Source organism: Arthrobotrys flagrans, assembly GCF_004000055.1.
Source record: "Arthrobotrys flagrans strain CBS H-5679 chromosome Unknown unitig_15, whole genome shotgun sequence".
NCBI lineage: Eukaryota > Fungi > Ascomycota > Orbiliomycetes > Orbiliales > Orbiliaceae > Arthrobotrys > Arthrobotrys flagrans.
This window is the reverse complement of record NW_027137545.1, coordinates 1156329-1179005: the sequence shown is the minus strand read 5'-3', so window position 1 is coordinate 1179005 and position 22677 is coordinate 1156329. Positions and strand designations below refer to the sequence as shown.

The following is a 22677-nucleotide window of genomic DNA, read 5'->3' as shown; positions in this document are numbered from 1 at the left end:
AGCTTTAGCCGGGGTTTCCGATAGTTACATGCAATTACTAGCTTGTTGAGGAGGCCGGGCCAATGAGATGAGGCCTAAGAGGCATACGATGGGACGAATCACATTCACCATCCACTGCAGATATCACGACGCAGTCCTTAACTAACCGGCCGGGCTGCCGATATCGCGCCTGTCAGGACCCCGGTCTCTAAATTTTGCTCGTACCGGAAACTTCGAGATAGTCCGGCGTCAAACGGTTGTATATGCACAAATTTTACTAGCTGTTGCATCTGCATCTGCATCTGCCATGAAGTTCGAGATGAGGAATGCTGTTATTAGATATATTTGCTTGCTCGAGATATCGTGAATCTGGCCGTGTTCTGGCAGTTGTACCTGCCCGTGTGGGCTTGGATGGCCTGTGCAGCTTCCTAGCTTCTTATCGATAAGCTGCTGCAATGGGAAATTCCAACATCATGCAACACATACTTTCCAACAATCTGTGGATGTCCGCTAGTGTTGTGGCTTGTTTCGAGACTAGAGATATAGATGTTGATTTATCTGTCTGCTTGCTAGAGTAATGTCTGAGCATGGATGTCTAAGGCTATTGATTGGCCAATTCGACGTACTGTCGTATCAAAGTGCGTGCCTATAACACGATTTGAGGGTGGACATAATCTACTTGATGTCTGCGATATCATTGACACTCTTCAGTATGCTGCTCGGTCTAACAAAAAGACGGCATAGATCGAAGGTCCCCACGGAATCACTTTCCTTCCCGGAATTCAAAAAATAAAAATAAACATAAAAATAAAAATAATTGAAAGAAATGGGCAATATATCGGAATAAATTGATGCATACCAAATAAAGAAAAAGAGTTGAAGCACCAGCAGCAGAACAGGCAGCAGTCGATGAGATCAAGTTAGAGCAGAAGAAGTCCGAGGAGCGACAACAGCGGCTTCAACAAGATCATATCTATGCAGGCATTTGGGTCAACCAACTCGTTATACTTCTCGCCGAGTTTTGGTGAAGATTCCGTCTTCTACTCCGACCAAGTCCTCGCAGGTCTTCCCCCTTGCGCAGAAGCCGAAGCACCAATTCATGATACGGTGACTGATGCGGCTGTCGCGACCTTTGCTGAGAGTCTTTGGAAAGGTGGAGAAGCAATTGCGAAGAATATCTCTAGTGGTTTCACCACACTCTTCAAGCGATTCGGAACCAGGACTGCCGAACTCCAGCCCACGGAGCCGCAGCCAACGGCCATCGCTGTTCCTCGTGAACCGGCCAGTTCGGCCCTTAGCTACACGGAGGGCACGCCAGCCCTCTCCTTCACTCTCTCGAATCTGACGCTTATGCGGAGGATCGTAGGTTTGAAGGTGTCGGGAACCCTTCGTGGAGCAGCAGTTGCAAGCGAGGCGATGTCGAACGGACTCCTCACCGCGGGCTACACCGATTGCGGATCAGACGGTGTACCTCATAATCCTTTCGAAGGCTTCGTCTGGGACGCTCCCGATGGTAAAATCCCATGGTACTGTGACGAAGATGGGGTTCGCTTTGACGATAAGGTACCAGTCAATGGCCGTGACAACATTCCGGCCGGATACCTTTGTGACCCCGTCATGCCATGGGAGGAGTTGTCCGAGAAGGCTGAGCTGCCCGAGCCTTCTACTTCGGCCAGCGCTTCTCTTGCAACGACCCCAACTCAGGGGAGCCTCGTCAGCTCCGCAGGTCCTAAGAATGGAATGCCGGAGGAACTTGTCGATGTTCCGTCCGCTTTGTCCTCGGTGGATTCGTTCCCAAGGTACATCCCGGTCGCCTACAGGGATGCTCGACATAGCACCTGTGATCTGGACCTCGGCAAGGAGCGTGCGTTTTATCAACGCTACGAGGACCGCATGAAGTCTGCGGTGAAGCCCTATATGAGGGGCAGGCGTTCCTTCCAGCGTTACTAATTGGTTGGAACGTCTCGTATTGGGATTCCTCCCCTTTTCACTCTCCTTTTCTGGGTCGGCTTGGGTTTTTTTTTCTTTCTTTCTTTATTTTTTACTTTATACTTTATTTTGTTTTTTGTTTTGTGGGGACCCCAATCTTTCCCTCCGACAGGTGCTGGTTGGTTATTCGAAAGAAGCCTCTCTCAAAGATAAGTGACTCTGCATGATCTAAACTGGTGGTACCTTCGGATATGCATTGGTTGATTGCGGGTTACGACCGGGTATGTTCCTACTTCCCTATGCGATTTCTCTTCTCTGAGCCGGGGATACATACCGGGACGTCCCAATGGAAGAGGCTTTACTTTCTTCCTCGCCTCTGGATTTTCCTTTTGCTTTTGCTGAAGATCGAGGTTTCCTTGGTATGCATTGGTTTCGTGGATGTTCCTTTCAGTTGCGTGCTGGGGTTCATCTGCGATCTTAACCTTTGGTACTGGGGGTTCATTCTTTGAGGAGATCTGGGGGTGGAGGGGATTGGATAAGTTTCTTACCAGCGAGTTGAGCGGTTTTGTAGTCCTTTGGGGTTGTTGCAGGAGGGAAGTGCATACCATGGCCCCATTTCTTCACACAGTCTCTTCCTTAATCGGTGGTACTGCTCTTTTTTCCTCCATTCTCTGTCGTTGTCCATTGCTTGGTTGAAGCTTCCTGCGGGGGGTGTACATACACGTGGACGGGAGTTTGGAGGAGGAGAGGGTATGGATCGGTTGGAATTGTGTGATACAAGGGGGGTTATCTGAGGGAAAGGTGATTGAGTAGAATGACTTTCGGAACCGGTGGTGTCTGGTAGGGTGTCTAAGGGGGGGTTTTGTTTTGAGTTTTGTTATTCTTTTGGAGATTATTTTTTAGTGCTGGCGTGCTCTGGCTCTAGAGGTCCTCATCATGTTGTCGGAGGCTCGAGGGAAATGTTGGTCTTTTTTTTTTCCCCGTGAATGTTTTTCTTGCGAGCGTAGGTTGTAGGTGTGAACGTAGTCGTGGAGAATCTGTGGAGATGGTAGATGACACTTTGGTAGTGATCGTGATGTTATGATTACCTACCTATGTATGGCTAAGTGGGTAATTTGGAAGGGATACAGGGAGAATAATAACAAGGATGTAATGGATTCGATATGGTATTGAATATATAGGATGTTATATACATACTGAAGTACTCAAGTACCTGTAAAGTAGGTATAGAATTCTTGTGAACTTCCTCAGTGGATAGATGCCTGTACGGTATAAACCTGTATAGAGGGAGTTAGTATATCTGGTTAGGGTAATATAAAATATGGGGATTGCTTACCTCTATCCCAACGAAAGCTTGAACTTTCTGAGACCGTAGCCACTCTGCTCTCCACTTTCCTTCTGGAGGGGATGGTCTTTATAAGATCTATATCCCCATCTGACTAGATAATAAACTCCTTGTAAAGTGTGTCTAATTCCTCCGTATCCTAAAGTCTTCGAATTCAGTTTCCAATCCAGTAGCTCCGGATATAGCCACCCCCTCCCTCGACTTCTTCACCACATTCTTCCCATCTCCTTCCTCATCATCCTCATCATCGACCGGCACCCCCTCCCTCAACGTATTCTCCAAAATCTTAACCTTCGCCTTCCCCCTTCTAATCCTGTCCTCGACCTCCTCGACATCATCCTCTTCATTCCTTATCGGTGGTGTAGTAGATAACGTTTGTAGTAATTCCAAGTGTTTTATATACCGGGGGTTTGTTATTCTTTGTGGTGAAGATGAGGAGGGGGAGGTTCTGGAAGTCCAGACTTTGGCCCGGCCTTTGATGGTTCCCAGGATGAGGTACTTTTCGAAACCTTTTTCTATGCCGAATGCGCGGCCTTCCAGACGGCCGGAGGTGGCGCCGGCGAGGAGGCCTTCGGCGTGGCCTTCGTGGTAGTAGCTGGGATGTGTTGTTAGTTGGTTTATTTTTTATTTTTTTATTTTTTTATTTTTTATTTTGGCTTTGATGGGGCAGGGAAGGAGGAGCATACTCTTCCTCGAGGTTGAGGACTGCGTCGAGGATGTCTGTCATTGTTATTATTGTTGAGGGGATGGAAAGGGTTTGAAAGAAATGGCCTTGTCAACAGTTCCGTTTTGGGATGATATATACAAAGTACCCCGCCTCGATCGATGCATTGGAGTACCCCACCATGTACCTTTAATCAGTCCATCGCATTGGGAGCACTTAAAATTAGCTTGGTTAAATCCTTCACCGTTTTTTTCATTTTCGTTATCGATAAAAGTAGCTTGGTCTGGTCTGCATAACGGGCAAGACAGTATATACCACCAACTTTTGACTCTTCACAACTCCCTCTCATCCCTACCTCTATCTCTCTTGTCACCACCACCTTATCTCTACCCCTTGACGACATAACTCTGTCAAATGACGACAAGCCTCAAACTCAACATCCCCACCGTTGCTCCCCGCGGTTCTCCCGCGTTTGCGCAGGCACTGAAGGCTTGCTGTGCTATTACCGCTTTTCAGGCCGACCAGGTTCAGTTTTGCAAGTGTATGTCTTTTTTGGCAGTCTTTATCCATCCGATGACACACTAACGATGTGGTGAAACATTTATAGCAACGGACGCCGCCGTATCATTAGAAGCACCAAAAGAAGGTGTGAAAATCGTTGATATAAACGCCATCGTTAGATATCTTGGACGGGTCGGTGGAGCCGGGTTTAAGGCGGAAAGAGCACCGGACGACGCTTGGATCGAGTGGGAGGAGTTGGTGTTACGGCCGAGGATTAGTGAACTTGAGACCGTGCTGGATTTGGCGGAAAAGTTGTTGGGGAAGAGTGGGATTGTATGTTTCCTTCCTCCCCCCTTTGTTGTCATGTCGGTAATGGGGAGCATGTGGCTGATATTGAGGGATTGGTGTAGACCGCCGCAGTTTCACCCGCACAAATCATCCTCTTCTCGACGCTGTACGATTCTACAGCCGGTGCTTCGCCGAGTATTCTTGATAAACACCCGCTGTTAAAAACCTGGTTGAGAAAGACTTTGGATAGCGAGTGGGCTATCGAGGGGATTCAAAAGGCTGCAACTATGACTACCGTTGCACCCGTTGACAATTCTTCTTCGAAGGCGGTCAAGGGGGCTGTTGGGACTGCTGAGAAGGTTGCGAAGAAGCCGGTTGTTGTCGGGACTGTCGCTGATAGAAAAGTTGAGGGTGGAATTGAGATGAAGGTTTATGGGGATGGTGAGAAGATGTATGGCTCCTCCCTCTCCTTCGCTGTTCTTATATATTTTATTTTGGCTGACGAGGATATTTAAATTATAGTCTTCCTGTCCCCGGCCAGCGAAACATCCTCATCACTTCGGCCCTCCCGTACGTCAACAATGTCCCCCACCTCGGCAACATCATCGGCTCGGTCCTCAGCGCCGACGTCTACTCCCGCTACTGCAAAGCTCGTAACTACAACTGTCTCTACGTCTGCGGTACGGACGAATACGGCACTGCCACCGAAACCAAAGCCCTCGAAGAAAAAGTCACCCCCCGAGAACTCTGCGATAAATATAACGCCCTCCATCAGGCTGTTTACAAATGGTTCAACATTGGGTTTGACCACTTCGGTCGCACTACCACTCCCGAACAAACGGAAATCGCACAGGATATCTTTTTGAAACTTCATAAGAATGGATATCTTTCCGAAGATTCGATTACTCAGCTTTATTGCGAAGAGCATAATGGGTTCCTTGCCGATCGATATGTCGAGGGTACCTGTCCTAAATGCGGGTATGATGACGCTCGTGGTGATCAGTGTGATAAATGCGGTACTCTGCTCGATCCCATGGAACTTCTCAAACCTCGTTGCAAGCTCGATAATTCCACACCTATCGTCCGACCTACAAAGCACATATACCTCGAACTCGGCAAGCTCCAACCGAAAGAAGAAGAATGGTTCAACAAGTCTGCTACCGAGGGTGCGTGGGCCCGTAACGGTAAGATGATCACAGAATCCTGGTTGAAAGAAGGTCTTCAAAAGCGAGCTATCACACGAGATCTATCATGGGGGACACCGTTACCGAAGGAAGGATTTGAAGATTATCAAAAGAAGGTTTTGTACGTCTGGTTCGACGCTTGTATCGGATACGTCTCGATCACGGCAACGTACACGAAAGAATGGGAACGATGGTGGAAAGACCCCGAAAACGTCAGGCTTTACCAGTTTATGGGTAAAGATAACGTCCCTTTCCATTCCGTCATCTTCCCTTCTTCGCAATTGGGAACGGGTGATAAATGGACCATGGTGAACCATATCTCCACCACCGAATACCTCCAATACGAAGGTGGGAAATTCTCGAAATCTCGAAACGTCGGCGTCTTTGGAAACAACGCCGAAGAAACCGGCATCCCCCCTGACGTATGGAGGTTCTATCTCCTATCGTCGCGACCGGAAACCGGGGATACGCAATTCATCTGGCGTGATTTCATTTACAAAAATAACAGCGAGTTGTTGGCAAGGCTTGGTAACTTTGTCAACAGGCTTGTTAAATTTGCTATTGCCAAGTATGAAGGTCTCGTACCTGACTATGCTACCGCTGGCAGCGACCCGGCATTCGACGGCTTCAAAGCGGATGTTAACAAGTTGTTGAAAGAATACGTCGAAGAACTCGAGGCCGTTCATATCCGTGCTGGCACCGAATCACTAATGCACGTCGCCCAACGCGGGAATCAATTCATCCAAGACAACAAACTCGACAACTCAACCTTCGCCGCCGAACCCGCCAAAACCGCGGCCGTGGTCGGCCTCGGCCTGAACCTGATATATTTGTTATCAGCGTTGAGTTATCCATACATGCCGGGTACGGCAGAATCGATCGCGAGGCAGTTGAACGCACCGCTGAGAAGGATTCCGGATACGTGGGAGATGGATTTGAAGGTTGGACATAGGATCGGAGCTGCGGAGTATTTGTTCAGTATGATTGATTTGAAGAAGGAAGGGGAGTGGCAGAGCAAGTATGGAGGGGATAAGAAAACCGAAGAGGCGTTGAAAGTGGTGGAGAAGAAGAAGAAGGCGGATAAGAAGGCGAAGAGGAAGGAGGCTGTGGGGAAGAAGGGGGAGGGGTCTGCGGCGGCGTCTGGGGGTGCGGTTCCTAATTAAGGGGTTTCTTTTAGATGATAGCGATGATGCTTGTTTTTCTTATGATGCACGATGGAGGGATTTTTGCTTTTCGATACGGATATCCGGGTTTTTGTATTACGATGCATGCATGAGAGAGGGAGCATAGACGAAGACCAAAAGACAAGAATATGATAAAGGCAATGCATTTCTAGTTTAAAATTTTCTATTCTATTATAATACACCCCTTGCGTGGTGGTTATGAATTCTCTACCTGCTCGGAAACCACAGGCTTCTCCTCCCTCTCCGCAGCCCTCGCCCTCTTCCTCCTCCCATCCTCCCTCTCCACAGCCCTCGCCCTCATCGTCTTCCCCCCCTCGGCATCCCTCCATAAATCCACCTTTTCCTCACCCCTCCACCCCCCCACGGCAACTTCTAACCACCTACCCAAATCACGTTTAACCTCCTCCGGCAGAGAATTTATTTCTTGCAACTTCTTGTTTATCAGCGGGCCGTTGAAGGGGGTGTGTAAAAGACGAATATGCGATTCTTGGGATTGGACGAATGAGAAGGATGGGTCCGGGGAGGTTGAGAGTTGGATGTTTTGGAGGAGGGAGGAGGTGGTGAGGAGGGTTAGTTTGGACTTTTTCTCACATTAGCATGATATGGGAGGTGGTTTGGGAGGATCATTCGGGGGGGACTTACGTGATCGGGAAGGACTGGTTGAAAACCGGGGAGGCCGGGGAGTTCGGGGAGGGGTGTCGAAGGTGGGAGGGATAGTGTGAATTGGGGGGTTTGGGAGTAGAGCCATTTTTGGGACTAGATATTTATGTATTTTGGGGTTCAGGGTTCACGTCAGAGGATGTTCTTTTCTTATCACGGATAGTATGGTTTACGCCGGTGAAGAAGATTGCATTGGTTTGAAGTATGGGTACATGGTGGTTTGTGACAAAGGGAATATAAAAACTGTTGCTGCGTCCCATAATAAACCATGGTATCGCAGCAAGCAAGCAAAAAGACTCCTTGTAATAAACCTCCCAAAAAACAAAGAAATCCACCAATATAAAAGATGGAGATAAATAAGGGGAAAGGGAAAAACTAACCATCATCTCCACCATCCCCTCCCTGATATACTCCCTCCCCTTCACCGTCTCCTCCTCCTCCAACTCCACCCTCCCCACCTCTTCCTCTCCCTCTTTCCACCCATTGGCCTCCAAAAACTCCTCTTCAATCTTCTCCACCAATTTTTCCTTATCAACTCCAATGTTTGCAACCTCGCTTCTAACGCTTTCTACCCCCTTCGTAGAAATATATTCTTTTAATGGGCTTTTTAACAGCGAGGAGATGTTCGTAAGGTTTGAGTTGAGTAGTAAGGTAGCGTGGTGGTACGATCTTTCTCTAATGATTTTATATGCCGAACCTGAGACTTTTTTGTCGATATTTTGCTTTCCGGAGCGGGTGGTGGAGCGGAGGATTATATCGTGTCGTCCGTTGACTGTTGCTGTCTCCACCCCTAGCGAATGAAGTGCTTTGACAACGACATTCGCATAAAAATCCCTATCGAAGCTCTTCCGTGGCATAATCACACTCCAACATAAATTCCCAAAATCATGGTATACTGTTCCACCACCGCTTCGTCTCCTTACCAACTTTACATAATCGTATTCCGGGGAATGGAGCAGTGGGATGTTTACTTCCGACCAGATGTTTTGGTTGCGGCCGAGGATTATGGAGGGGGAATTGGTGTAGGTGAAGAGGATGGTCGAGGTGGGGGGGGAATGGCGGAGGAGGTAGTCTTCGGCGCTGAGGTTGAAGAAGGGGTTTGTGGAGGTGGAGCGGTAGATGTGTAGGCGGTGGGGGGAGAGGCGGAGGAGTTGAATGGGTGTTTTCGGTTCTGCGTTCGAGGGGGTGTGAGTGGAGTAGCGGCGGGTGAAGGTGACAAGGCGGGGGAGGCCCCGGGAGGGGGACATGGTCGTGATGGTGAGGTCGAAGGTCGAAGTTTGGATGATAGGCAAGAATGGATTGGAATTTTGTGGTTTTGGAGGCAACGCAAGGGGAGTCGAAATGCAACAGGTGGCTTGGTTCGTTGCTATTCCCTCTTTTTTTTTTCTTTTTTTTCTTTTTTCAAAAATTTAAAAATTTAAAAAAAAAAAAAAAATCATAAAGATCGTTCTCTAAAAGAAATATACGTTTCCCCCTTCTGACATTCACAAGTTTTAATTTCAGTTGAGGGGATCTCCGTTGTACAATTGTGTCTCCGGACACACTGTAATACGTTATTCGTGCAGCAGGTCAACGAGACTAAGTGGCATCGTTTTAGGACGATCGTAATGTTCAAGCTGAGAATGATAATGCAGTGAAGATATCGGCGGGTTCAGATTTACTAAAAAATATGCCGTTTTAATGATGCAAAGTTGTCTCGTGAACTAGACCGCCACCAGGTGCAAAGCATTTTCTCTTGTTGGACCGTTCCAAGCGTACAGAGTACCCATAAGGCCCCTCGTTAACCGGTCTGGTATCAAAGAAGCGCAATTCTGGTCTTTTAAAATTTACGACGCATATCAGATATGATAGTGCCTAATTTCTTCAAAATTTGGCTGGCATATAACCGTTCTGATATAAACCTATTTCCGATCCAGAGATATAGAATCAAATCGGGATATATGTACATTAGATGTAGGACAGGGGCGCCGGCATCTCTTAGTTACTAGCGTACCTACTCGTAAGTCCAATCCGCCGTAGTCGGTGTTAATACGAATTGTTCGATCGGATGCTATAGTAATTGGCTCTCCAGCGGCGGCGTGTAGCTATAGAAAGGATCCAACGGTTGTGCTTGCTCTCTTCACGGTGCTTGCAGACCAAAGGCGGACAACTTATCTTGTAAACCAAATGCGACTGCGAACAACAGTCATCATCTATAATTTATAAGGTCGAGTGAAAGCGCGCGACATGCTTCAATAATATCTTATGAATCGATATTTTAAACTGCACTTGAAGAATATTTTGTTTTGTTTTATTTTATTTTCTTGTGATAATTGAAAAATTAAAAAAACACCCTTTGCTAAGGTCCGTACTTGACTTCATCCAAAACAACGGGCTCCAGCCAATTTTTCGGTTTTAGCCTTGTAAGGATATCCTCGTTGGATGTCTACCAGCGGCGAAGGTTTACTGGTGTTGTGGACGCCAATTTGTATGGGGGAATCGCTCGAGCGTGTTCATGACGCTATTTCGAAAGGAACCAGCCTAAAATCTACATTAGTACGAACCAAACACTCCACCGAACAGGATCCCGTTGTCGGAAATTTGTTCTAGCCTTTGTGTCATGAGTAATAGGCTGTTGAAGATTAGTCGGACGTCGCTTGTGACCATAATTGGAGGGGTGCCGTTGTCGGCCTGCAGGTGTTTCTTATAAGCGGCGCTTTTCCCCAAAGAAAATATCCAACAGACATTCCACAGGGCCCCGTCTATTAAAATCCCATCTTCACCACTTCGTTTCGGCATTACACTTTATATAATACGATTGTAGGGATTCGAACATACCAGACTGCATACTTCGCCACCATGTCGACTTTTGGGACGCTTTTCAGGGTCACCACGTATGTTCTTCGCTGGAGCTCAAGCTGGTCCCCTGCTAACACCCCGGTGACTCAACCACAGCTACGGTGAATCCCACTGCAAGTCCGTAGGCTGCATCGTCGATGGCGTTCCACCCGGAATGGAACTGACGGAGGCAGACATCCAGCCTCAGATGACTCGGCGAAGACCGGGCCAAAGCGCCCTTAGCACCCCCGTTCGTGCCCACCCACTCCGCAATGTTACCCGTACGCATTCCATGGAAATCGCGGCTAACGGTCTTCGTCTACGGGATATATAGAGAGATGAGAAGGATTTGGTACAGATCCAGTCCGGAACCGAGTATGGTGTAACATTGGGAACGCCAATTGGCATGTTGGTTAGGAATGAAGACCAAAGACCCAAGGATTATAGCGAGATGGACATCTACCCGCGTCCTAGTCATGCCGATTGGACTTATTTACAGAAGTATGGTGTGAAAGCTCGTAGCGGAGGTGGAAGGAGTAGCGCTCGTGAGACAATTGGTATTTACCACCTTTTATTTTCCTACTCTTCCATAGTTCAAACCAGCTGATAGCGGTTATAGGCCGTGTCGCCGCCGGTGCCATCGCCGAAAAATACCTCCGTCTCTCCCATAACATCGAAATCGTCGCCTTCGTTTCCTCCGTCGGCCCTATCCACCTCTTCGACCCCGAAGCAACCCCCACCTCCGACCCAGCCTTCCACTCCCTCCTCTCCACCATCACCCGCGAAAAAGTCGACTCCTTCCTACCCGTCAGATGTCCGGACGCCGTTGCCTCCGGAAAAATGGCGGATTTGATCGCAGAATACAGAGACAAGAAGGACTCGATAGGTGGTACCGTTACATGCGTTATCAGGAATGTACCGGCAGGGCTGGGAGAACCTTGTTTCGACAAGATTGAGGCCAAGTTGGCACATGCGATGTTATCGATACCGGCTACGAAGGGATTTGAAGTTGGATCCGGGTTCAAAGGAACTGAAATCCCTGGATCGAAGCATAATGATATGTTCATCCCTCACCCTACGAAGCCGCTATCCTTAGCGACAGCGACGAATTACTCTGGTGGTATTCAGGGAGGTATTACAAATGGAGAGAATATCTACTTCAAAGTGGCTTTCAAGAGTCCTGCGACTATCAGTATCGCGCAGCAGACAGCCAGCTATACCGGTGAACCGGGGACGTTGGAGGCAAAAGGTAGACACGATCCTAGTGTTGTCCCCAGAGCTATTCCGATCGTAGAGGCCATGGCGGCTTTGGTAGTCGTGGATATGGTGTTGCAGCAACAAAGCCGGGAAGCGAGTCGGGAGATGCTGGGAAGGGCGGCGAGGTTGGTGCCGGAATTGTCGAAGGAAGAAGAAAAGGCGGCGGTAGAGGGGGTTGAGAAAGTTTTGGAGACTGCGGAGAAGGCTTAATTTGGTGTGTTTGGGAAGCAGATTTGAGGTTATGGATTGTATATAAAAGTGATGAGTTTATGGTACGGCTTGATAGTATTTTAGATTGTCATGGCCATAGAATATCAAATACTCAGTAAGTTTGTCGGGGTCGGCGACTAAACCTCGAGCCAATAACCTTTTTTTGAGACGAAAGCTCAGTAGAATTTAACCTCTAATACCCCAGCGGTAGGGTACCCCAACGTTTGCCCGTAGACTTACAAGTAGGTTATGCATACCAGCATGGATGTAAGTTTGACTGTCATGCTAGCCAGCCAGGCCAATCGCCATGGGTAAGCAACAGTAGTGAAAGCCTTGCAAATCTCCAATTCATGGACATACAATAGGCGCCAGAGCTCTAGTTAGCTCAACCATGCGTCAACAGTAGGGAGCTACAGCTCGGCGTACGTAGGAATCCAAGGCGCAGTAATAGAACTTATAGTTAACCGTCCCTATTGGCTACTCGAGTAGTCGGGTCAACATGTTACCAAACGATAGCTGATATCGGTATCGTATTCCGTGGTCTCGTTCCCGAAATTCAAAGATCTTCCGAGTATCTCGAAACTTTATAATCTAAGGCCAAGATATATAGCTTCGTCCGTTGTTACCGCGTATACCGTGAGAGCAAGCAGCTGGCCTAATATGATAGCAGCGCAACGAAAACCCCAGAGGATCTACCCATTCATTCTGGGGTAGTATCCGAAGCAGATAGTATAAGAGAGCGAGGATAACGCTCAACCGAGGAATATTATATATCAGGGCTAGCCGGTGCACCATGGGGTCGAGTTACATGACTAGGAGTTATAGCTGTGCAGCAAAGTCAAACGCCTGAATTTATAAAGATTTCCATGATTTTGAATTTAAACTTCCCAAATTATTCGCTATGACGGTTATGTCCATAAAGCTACCCTAAAATATACATATTTTCAAGAAGAATTTAAATGTCTAGACTACTTAGTCTCGAGATCCTGGGCATCTAGGTGTCTAGGTATGTGCCAACACGATTCAACAAGCTTGGTGTGGTCACTTGAGAGATCCACATCTTTTTTCGGGAATATATTTTGGAATGGTTAGAAGCAACGAGCATTTTAGGAATATATTTTTACAACATAGGCGCGATTCTCGAGTTAGAATCAGCTGTATATATATCAGCAGCGTCGGTAAGAAGCAAAGAACCTTAAGGCTATATTTATAGAAGAATTTCTAATATCTGTCCGCCTATCCTTCGTTAGACGGAATCTGGGGGTGAAATTTCCAAGCTCCTTTACGACATCAAAAGATTTATTCGGTCTAACTATGAGATTATCGCCAAGTTACCGCTCCAAGTCTATCACTCCGCTTTGCTCTTCTCCCCTGAAAACTGCCTGATTAGACGAATGTTTTTCTCTTCGCATCTCGATTGGATACTGGAAGGGCCCCAGGTACCAACAAATTGGGGGTGCTTGCTACAAACTATTGATTTTGAGGGGGACGAAATTCTTTCAATAGCTTTCACATCAAACGGACAAAGCTTGATAATCTGCTCCCGTCGTTATCCTGAAGACGATAGTGATGAGGACGACAGTGATGACGACATCGTATTCTGGTTTAGCGGTATAGGTATAACTACCTGCGACCTCAAGACCGGTGCTCTCTCAAAAAGCGAATCCGATCTCAGATCGCTACCTATATATTCACCCGATGGCGAGTGGCTAGCAGGCAAATCTGCACTCGAGTACTCGGTGCTATATTAGTCTTGGATGTTTTAACCGGATTAAAGGTGAAAAGTATCGCACCAATCATTGATAGCCCCTCCCATAAACCAATTGCCTTCTCGTACGACAGAAAATATTTTCTGTCAACTACCGCGCATAACGGCGGAAAAAATATATTATCACTGTGGGAAACTGTAAACTGGAGCGTCCTCCATTCTTGGGGCAACGATACGGCTGGACATACCCATGGTGCGTTTTCGCGGGATAACAGTTTAATAGTGACCTGGACTCTACCCGGAATGCCTAAGGACAAAGGGATCAAGCTTTGGAGCGTCAAATCCCGGGAACTATTGCAGTACTTTCAGACCACGGCCGATCCGGAAGAGGTAATATTCTCTCCAAATGGCGAATACCTAGCATATAAAAATTGGGAACATATCTATGTATTGCGTCTTCATCAACAAAAGTTGGAGCAGGTATCTACATTCAAATATCCGGGCACACGATACTCGAAGGTTTATATAACATTCCTGTCCAATGAAGAGATTGCAATTGGCTCCGGCGGGGGTAGAGCTTCAGTATGGTGTCCTCATTCTGGAAGCTTCATCCGCACGATTGGGCAAAATAATGTACTTGGTATGACATTTTCGCCAGAACGCCGAATTTTAGCAACATACCATCAAGAGCCTTATAGAGTGAAGTTATGGGATAGCCCTTGGGTAGAAGAACCCTCTGAAGGAAGAGAAACACAAACTTCAGACGAATTTTCTAGCATCAAAGATATCGATCTACCTGAAATCGAATTCGTAGTTCCTTCCGTCAACTGCGATTTTGCGGCCTCAGTAATTCAGGACGAATACGACATCATTCTATGGCAGATACATCCGGATAGAGTCGTGCCGCATTCACGACTATGCCCCGAAGTTTACATAGAATGGGATGACGGGATTTTTTCATGGGATAGTAAATTATTTGCGGTTGTAGATTCCTTCAATGCAATACTAATGGTTTTTAGTATCGAGACTGGTAAGATGGTACATCGATACGAAAAACATGAAAGCTGGTCCAAGCTCTCCTTGAGCCCGGGATAACTGGCATTCCCGCCGGACAACAGATTTCTGGCTGTCACCTTACAACCAAATGACCCAATTCTAGTGTTCGACTTAAATTCTCATAACAAACCGATCGCTCTACAGTCGGATGGTCTCGCGGGGCCCACCATCGAATACAGGGATTCGGCGTCTCAATTTCGCAACAAGTTTGATTTCTTTGCATTTTCTACGCAAGGGAACATACTGGCGCTTATGCACGTGTCATCTTCGAGTTGTGAATTGTGGTGCACAGAGCGTTGGGAAGTAATAAGTTGCGAACGCCGCTCGGGGAGATCTACAGGTTCCTCTACAAAAGGAACCGAAGTTACAGATGGTGTTATAGATGATTCTATATTCCCTCGATTGTCGAAAGCACATGAGTTGTGGACGTACAAATACTACTGCGACGAAGGTGTACTGAGAGAGGAATGTTTCGATCTCCGTGGCTCCTCGATGTATGGTGGTTCCAGCCCTAGGTCAGCGGCATGGAGAGATGGATGGCTAATCATAAACGGCCTGAGAGTTATCAAGGGTAACATGGTCGCAGTTGGGAATTCAGATCATGTCGATATATGGAGATTTAAGTTCCCGATATCATAGTCATTGTCGCAAACCAGACTCGCATATGAGGCATGCGCATGCAAGTCTATCTACACTTTGTACTAGCATGAAATATCCAGGTATCCTATAGTTTGTAAAGCCACATTTATACTCTTCATAAGATTTACAAAAACATTTATGAAAATTTACGATTTGAAGCTTCGCGTAATCTCGGGCCCAGATTTGATCGAGCTTTGCATCAGAACTATAGTACTAGAGTATTTAATATATTAATACTGGTATTATAATATCAATATGTTAATTGCCGATAGCTAATCTTTGGTACAAGACTAAGCTAGCCTCGCGATTTTGGCAGCTAGTTGCTGTCGTTTTTACTAGCTATCCTACCAGCCTAGATTTATAACTATCTACTTAATTTTATGAGAGCGAGGCAACGGTAAACTCACCACGGGGCATGCCAGTGCAGAGATTAGAGCTATAAACAATAATCGCCACAAGTATAGCGTATATCCTAGTAGCGCGTTAGAATAGATTCAAGCCTACTGGCGTATTGGTGCATATCTTGCAAGGTTAACTTTTGTCATAGGTTAATTGGTCATGAAGAAGATGCTATCTATCAAAAGGAAAGAAAGGGGCATGGAATTCCTTCACCAACAAAAGGTTTGATAAAGGGAAAAAAAAAATGTCGTCGCCGATAGGACTCGAACCTATGCCCGCGAACGGAATTGATGAAGAGGACTCGAGGTCTTTCTAGTCAATCGCCTTAACCACTCGGCCACAGCGACATATCTCATGACGTGGATGAACTCCAAATTCCTTCTTAGATCTTCTTTGATTTTGCTCTGTTTGTAAATCGGAGTGTGTTGTTGGTGAGGTTGTTCGCCAGCCAAGATCATTGATTGATGAAGTTCGGACCTCTGTGTAACACCATGGCACGAGCGCTTCCAACGGTTGTAGGAGTTGCAACCGGAGCCCCCCAGCGAGACGTTCAAGATCCTTGTCTACTGAGTTACAGTGTGGTGAAGGTGGTAGGTACGGGTAGTGCAGGCTGCACCTACCAATAGAGGCTGTGTCACGTAATTTGTTGCATTTTTCATTGTTCAACGCAACTTGGCGTATGGCGTATTCACTCGTTCTGTATATAAATTGTATTCTGCTATGCTGGGTTCTGCCATGGGGGGACATCCTATTTTTTTACGACATATACATATACAGACGAGCATTTATTACTTTTCATCTTATGTTATATCCATAGCGCGAGTTCTTGTTATTTAGACCTTTCATTCAATATACACCTTCGTTCTTCCCGGCTTATAGGCAGGAATACCGCCCACCGCTCTATACCGTCCATTCTACTCATGTACAGCTGATGGGCCAGCTAGATAGTTGGTAGCCTCTTAGAGACCATTTTACCACCTCACAACAGCAATTTAACTTATATAGTCGTATTTCTTCTTTTTTTTCATAGATACCATAAAGATTCAAGGAAAGGGTTCGATTCGAAAAGTGTTCATGCTGCGAGAATATCTGGACAGGTACAGGTTGAATTATGCCCATATTGCCCACACCGATAGTTTCCGTAAAATATTAGCCAAAAATTCCATTATAAGCATCAATTGAATATATAGCAGTATGTTGCGCTTTTCGTGTGTTTGTCTCTTAAATTTACAGGTTACGGACCTGAGTAGTAGACTTTGGGATATTTTTTTTCGCGTGAGAAGCGGGCAGAGGATACTGATTTATCAAGCCACTACTTAGTTTACCTGGGTAGAACCTTTGTGGCCTGCCGCCTTCATTACGCCGCATTATCGGCTCCGCAGTTATCGGGCTCGATATCATAAATATGGATAAATTCATATCCAACGGAAGCTTAAGGCTAATTATTCGGCTCAAGAAGTTTAAATGGTACCAAAATAAGCTAAATGCATATGCATTTCATGATAGATATCGATCTTCCTATGCAAAATATCGAGGGGTCGTTTCGTGCTCATGTTGTAAATTTGATTCTAAACGGTAGGCTTTAGTTGGATAGGTTTAGATAGATCAGTCCGGTGTTCTATTTGTGCAGGCTCATTTTGACGACCGGCTGCGAGTTGATTATCCGCTCTCTCTAATGTGCACGTGCAGCGGGGGATATCGGACGACAGGTTATGGGCAGTCAATACCAAAGAGAGTTCGCTTAACTAACTCTAGGACAGGGGTGGTCTGGGCCAGCACGGGTCTGAGAATTCGAGAATGTAATGCCACGGGCCAGGGAAACATCCTCCAATCTAAGAAGACATCTTTTATTCGTGATCAAGCCGTTTTTATTTTGTATAAAAAAGAAGAGGAACAGAGCAAAAATTCAACCGATCGCGATGCAATATCCCTGTCCCATCATGGTCCGAACCGTAGACATGCACACGTAACCGAGAAAAAAAAGATGTCGTCGCCGATAGGACTCGAACCTATGCCCGCGAACGGAATTGATGAAGAGGACTCGAGGTCTTTCTAGTCAATCGCCTTAACCACTCGGCCACAGCGACATTTCAGATGAAGGTTGAAGCTAAGAATTTGTGCTCACAGGGCTCTCGACGGTGGTCTGGGCTTGTGGAATCGTGGATGTGTGTTTGTTTGTTGCATAGCATGGTATTTGCCATGTCCAAGCGCATGCGCATTTGCGCTTAGGAAGAGAAATTCTAGACCGTCTTGTCCGTGGTATTAGTATTGGCGGCAGGGAAATTCGGCCAACAAGATAGGAATTCCCAGAATCCCATGTTGGTCCCGCCCGTCCGTCGATATCCGACTTGTCGCTCTAAAGTCCCGATTGCATTCCACGGGAAGCGGAACGTGTAGGCTTGTTTTGTAACCAAAAAAACAAACAAACTTTCCAAAGCGGGTGGTCTCGACCCATCCAGTGACCCCGATATCCCCGCCGAGAGGCCAGAGAGAAGAAAAGTGTATACTGGTGGGCCTATAACTCTGAGATACTTTTGCTTTCGGTCAACCGAAAGTAAGCATTCGATGTTCAGGGACAGTTTGACAATTCACGACTCGCGTTCGAACGAACGAACCAGATGGCTAGGAAGTCCAAATACACGGGGAGCTAGCGTGTGGCTGCTATGAGGAGAGGGCTAAGCAGGCGGTCGAGTCGGAGGGGTTCACGCAAAATGTAATTTGGATCGTTCGATCATCGTTCATCGAATTTTGGCGGTGTAAGGGGGGGAAGGCAAGAAAGTCATTTTCCAGGTCAACAGCTCCAGAACTGCAAACTTAATACATAATTTCGTTATCGTCCTTTTCAAACCCGATAAAATACTACTTGCTTGCTTACTGCCTGCTTGCCCTTCACATTATCTTCTGCCTTATTCCAACATGTCGCGATGCTCTTGCCCCGGATAGCGTTCTTTAAACCCACGATCTTTATTACTTCCCGATAGCGTCAAGACGACACCCGTATACATATATACCCGTATACATATATACCCGGACCCTGAAAGCTCAGTACAAATAAAAAAACCACATACACGGTGGCTAAATAAGTAGGTAATCATAGCTATTCAATTATCGCGAGAAGCACCGTTGTCTGATTCTAGGTGATCACTGCCGCTTCTGGGAGCCCAAGGCGCTAAGCATAAAAAACCATGTCATCAACTCTCGCGCCTATTGATGATGATCCGATTATTCACAGGCTCGATGGGGTAGATGAAAGACCGTCAATATTTGCTATCACGGAAGTCAAAATCAAAAATACTGTACCCGAGCGACCCTCCGAGCATACTGTTTTTGACTCTAATCTGACCAGCTCGCCGATATTCGAATTCAACGAAGGTGACTTCCAACGACTATATCCAGCAGACAGGGACGAGGATGGATGTGTCACGGAGCCGATTAAACCTGTGGACTTTGAGGATCCATATTTATTTCCGACATTGACAAAAAATGAGCTTATACGGTATGATCAAGATTAGTTGTTGTTGTTTATCACATGCTTCAGCTAACATTTGGCTTCAGCCTCAAGTTGTTATGGTACTATGGACGGTACATAGAAAATGATACACACTTGTTATCATGTTTGCAAGACCAAGTGGATTTGGTGAATGGTATGTTCTCTTTCAAAAGGGGGTTCTAAATTAGTAGGAACTGATAGGGATATTATAGATTTTATGGGGAAGGATTGTGTGATTCTTGGTCTACTCGATCACGATTACTACCGGAGAGTTGTCACTGCAAACGTGCCTTTGGCCGTCTTACCTCGCCGGGAGGCTACTTGTGCTCATACTATCTTGCATGATGGAGGAAACGTGTTTATGGTGAAGGATATGGAGAAAGACTGGAGGTTCGTAGCCCTAGTAGCTATCGATATATATATCTCGGTCCAAGACAATGTCATTGACTCGAACATCCAGGTTTATGGCCTCGCCACACGTAGAAGCCGGTCTGAAGTTCTATGCGGGTAAGTCTACAAACTAGTTTGGTGATAAAGTTGGCAATACTAATGCGCTTCTAGGAACTCAGCTGAGGTATAAGATACCAGGGACAAATTGTGAAATCGCATTCGGATCTCTTGTAAGAATACACACATCTTATAATTATGGAACACGATGCACTTAGCTTTAGCTAACCTATGAATTACATGTAGTGTGTCGCGAACTTCTCAGCCACACAGCCACTCAGTTTTCGACAGCAAAACTCCCTTATGAAATTCGCCGATATCACCGTCCATACTATCATCGAACGGGCTCGAAGTATGAGACTCGCGGAAAGAGAACGACTCACATCAATCCTTGAGCATCTGACGAAAACTGCTACACCGAAGACTATTAGAGAAAATGCTTTGCAAACACTGCGAGAAACATACCCCTTTGCTTCCATCAGTATCCAGAGTCAACACAATGGTCATCTTTTTCTCAAGAACAGGCAGGTGCCCGTTCCGTACGCTGATTTTCGTGAAAACATCTGGGAAGATGATGAGGGTATCAACAATTGGATCACAGGACACAACAATGTGCCGTACTTAAAGTCGGAATACGACCCCAGTGTCCGAGCCATCGCATTCAGGATGAAGACAGACCCGAAACCATACATGGTGGTAGAAACTAGCGAGATGAAGCAGATATTCGATGAAGTGGACTCATGGTTTGTAGGGGCGGTCACACTTCTTGTGTGTAACACCATTCAGGAAGAGCTGTTAAACCAGACGATGCATGCGAAGTCTCGTTTCCTGAGAAGCATTTCCCACGAACTCAGGACGCCAATACATGCCATACTATCTTCCTGCGAGCTGCTCATAGAAGAGGACAGAGGTGCAACACCACCAACTAGCTCACAGGAGCATGTTGACTCTTTAGTGATACCGAAACAAACTTATCTGCCAGATAAAGCTCTCGATATGTTAAATAATATCGACAGTTCGGGCCGTGAGCTTCTTAGCACTATCAATAATCTGCTGGACTACGATCAATTCGAAAACAAGGCCACAGTCAAGGTTATGCAACTTCACAGTTTCAATATCATCGAGGAGGAGGTGTTGCGTGAGACGACTTCTGCATTCACGTCTGACCAAGAAGTTACACTGATATCTGACAATCGGCTGCCTCCGGAAGTCGAAATGTTGATGACCGATTACAACTTGATAAAGCAATGCCTAGGACAACTAGTTCGGAATGCTATGAAATTCACCAAGTCCGGGACAGTTATATTCCAGACCACGCTATCAGAGCACCATGACGTTCTCGAGTACAATATCGTGGACACTGGCATTGGTATTGCGGAAGAAGATCGCGACAAGATATTTCAACCATTCGAGAAAGTAGACCCGACGGTGAGAGGTTTAGGATTGGGACTGACCGTAGCATCAAGGATAGCAGAAGTCCTAGGAGGCGATCTCAAGCTGATATCGTCGTGCCTTAGCGATGGATCACATTTCAGGCTTCAATTACAAAATCCAATCTTGGCCTGCCCGAGACTTTCTTACCGAAGACGGATTCTATTAGACTGCGAGATGCCCCTCACGTACTTTATGCCGATTGACCGACAAGTTGGAACCGTTCACCTCACTTATGCAGCCCGAAACCTAGAACGAATGGGGTTCAGATGCAGCGGACCGGACACAGCAACCGTAGTTCTCGCTGAAGCCAAGAGCGCCACAGACACATTTGCAGACCTCCTTGGTTCCATTCGGCGTGACCAGATCATCATATACATCTGCCAGAATTACAGCGAGCTTCGAGAAAGTGAGGAGGCGTTGTGCAATGAGGACTATACAAGGCGATTCATCCGGTGTCTTACCCCAGTTCGAAGAGGGAGACTTTGGCAAGCTGTAGAAGGTGCTGCAAAGGCGTACCGAGACCTGGGTCTCAAGAATCGGGAATCCCGCCTTCCCGAACTAAACAAAGAATTTCGAGTAGCCTCTTCGAAAGGGACACGCGCAGAAGATCTCCATGCAGACGCGATCTCTGCAGAATCGTCGAAGACCAGACAACGCCGCCACGCACTCCGACACCTTGATGCATTACGAATTCTCATTGTGGATGACAATCCTACGAATTTGGGGATTTTGGTGATGTATTGCAAGAAACGCAAATATGACTACGTCACAGCCGTCAATGGGAAAGAAGCACATGAAAAGTACTTAGAGGTAGCTGGAGAGAATAAGTGCATTTCCCTAGTGCTGATGGATTTGGACATGCCGGTGATGAACGGGATTGATGCGACACACGAAATTAGAGTCAGTGAGGCAACGGAAGGGCTTCAGCCGAGTATGGTGTTCATGGGTACGTATTGGCCGGCCTTCAACCTCAATTATATATATAGAACTAACTGAGGTTTTGCGGCAGTTACCGGGCAAAATACGGACGAGGACAAGAAGAAGTCTGTAGCGGCTGGCGCAAACGGGTACTATGTTAAGCCGCTAAGTATGAAGGCGCTTGACGACCTTATATCTCTGCATTTTCCGAAGGAGTGATTTGAAACTGGTCCCCCTGAAGAGTACTCTACTGGCTGAGGAGAGTCAATCCTAAAGTCCCGGCATGCACATTCCCTACGGCCCTAGGAATCTCCTGATTCACTCATTCTGAGAACTGCTACCCATCCCCTCTCTACTGCACATTGATGGCTACGATGATGGCACTATACTCGAAAGTCTAAAGTTTCACTTTCTAAATCGCTTTCTTTATGTTGTGATTCCTTTTTGTTTGCATGGGTAGGATTGGAGTTTTTCCGGGTGGCTCTGGTTTCTTTCGTCATCCTCTATTTCTTTCTTTTTCTCTCACAAATCCATACATTACCAGTCATTTTGTATCATTTCGAACATC

General features: G+C 46.5%; 6 protein-coding genes across 6 annotated transcripts; 4 read left to right on the top strand and 2 right to left on the bottom strand.

Annotated features, from left to right (window-relative positions):
- Positions 1–954: 954 nt before the first annotated feature.
- DFL_000298 (uncharacterized protein) lies at positions 955–1929 on the top strand (the record flags this gene model as incomplete). Its single annotated transcript, XM_067631844.1, has 1 exon — positions 955–1929. One exon carries the CDS (start codon positions 955–957, stop codon positions 1927–1929), a length of 975 nt encoding a protein of 324 aa, XP_067494826.1.
- Positions 1930–3155: 1226 nt separating this feature from the next.
- Positions 3156–3980, bottom strand: DFL_000297 (uncharacterized protein; the record flags this gene model as incomplete). Its single annotated transcript, XM_067631832.1, has 4 exons — positions 3156–3185; positions 3245–3271; positions 3443–3848; positions 3940–3980. 4 exons carry the CDS (start codon positions 3978–3980, stop codon positions 3156–3158), a joined length of 504 nt encoding a protein of 167 aa, XP_067494825.1.
- Positions 3981–4331: 351 nt separating this feature from the next.
- On the top strand, positions 4332–7053 carry DFL_000296 (uncharacterized protein; the record flags this gene model as incomplete). The annotated part of the gene is made up of 4 exons (XM_067631821.1): positions 4332–4458; positions 4525–4751; positions 4829–5157; positions 5229–7053. 4 exons carry the CDS (start codon positions 4332–4334, stop codon positions 7051–7053), a joined length of 2508 nt encoding a protein of 835 aa, XP_067494824.1.
- A 217-nt stretch (positions 7054–7270) lies between these two features.
- Positions 7271–8981, bottom strand: DFL_000295 (uncharacterized protein; the record flags this gene model as incomplete). The annotated part of the gene is made up of 3 exons (XM_067631810.1): positions 7271–7654; positions 7717–7830; positions 8115–8981. The coding sequence occupies 3 exons, from the start codon at positions 8979–8981 to the stop codon at positions 7271–7273; spliced, it is 1365 nt and encodes a 454-aa protein (XP_067494823.1).
- A 1591-nt stretch (positions 8982–10572) lies between these two features.
- DFL_000294 (uncharacterized protein) lies at positions 10573–12018 on the top strand (the record flags this gene model as incomplete). Its single annotated transcript, XM_067631799.1, has 4 exons — positions 10573–10607; positions 10669–10801; positions 10886–11108; positions 11171–12018. 4 exons carry the CDS (start codon positions 10573–10575, stop codon positions 12016–12018), a joined length of 1239 nt encoding a protein of 412 aa, XP_067494822.1.
- Positions 12019–19005: 6987 nt separating this feature from the next.
- On the top strand, positions 19006–22328 carry DFL_000293 (uncharacterized protein; the record flags this gene model as incomplete). Its single annotated transcript, XM_067631789.1, has 7 exons — positions 19006–19316; positions 19376–19464; positions 19523–19700; positions 19771–19817; positions 19872–19930; positions 20004–22137; positions 22201–22328. The coding sequence occupies 7 exons, from the start codon at positions 19006–19008 to the stop codon at positions 22326–22328; spliced, it is 2946 nt and encodes a 981-aa protein (XP_067494821.1).
- Between the last annotated feature and the right edge of the window lie 349 nt (positions 22329–22677).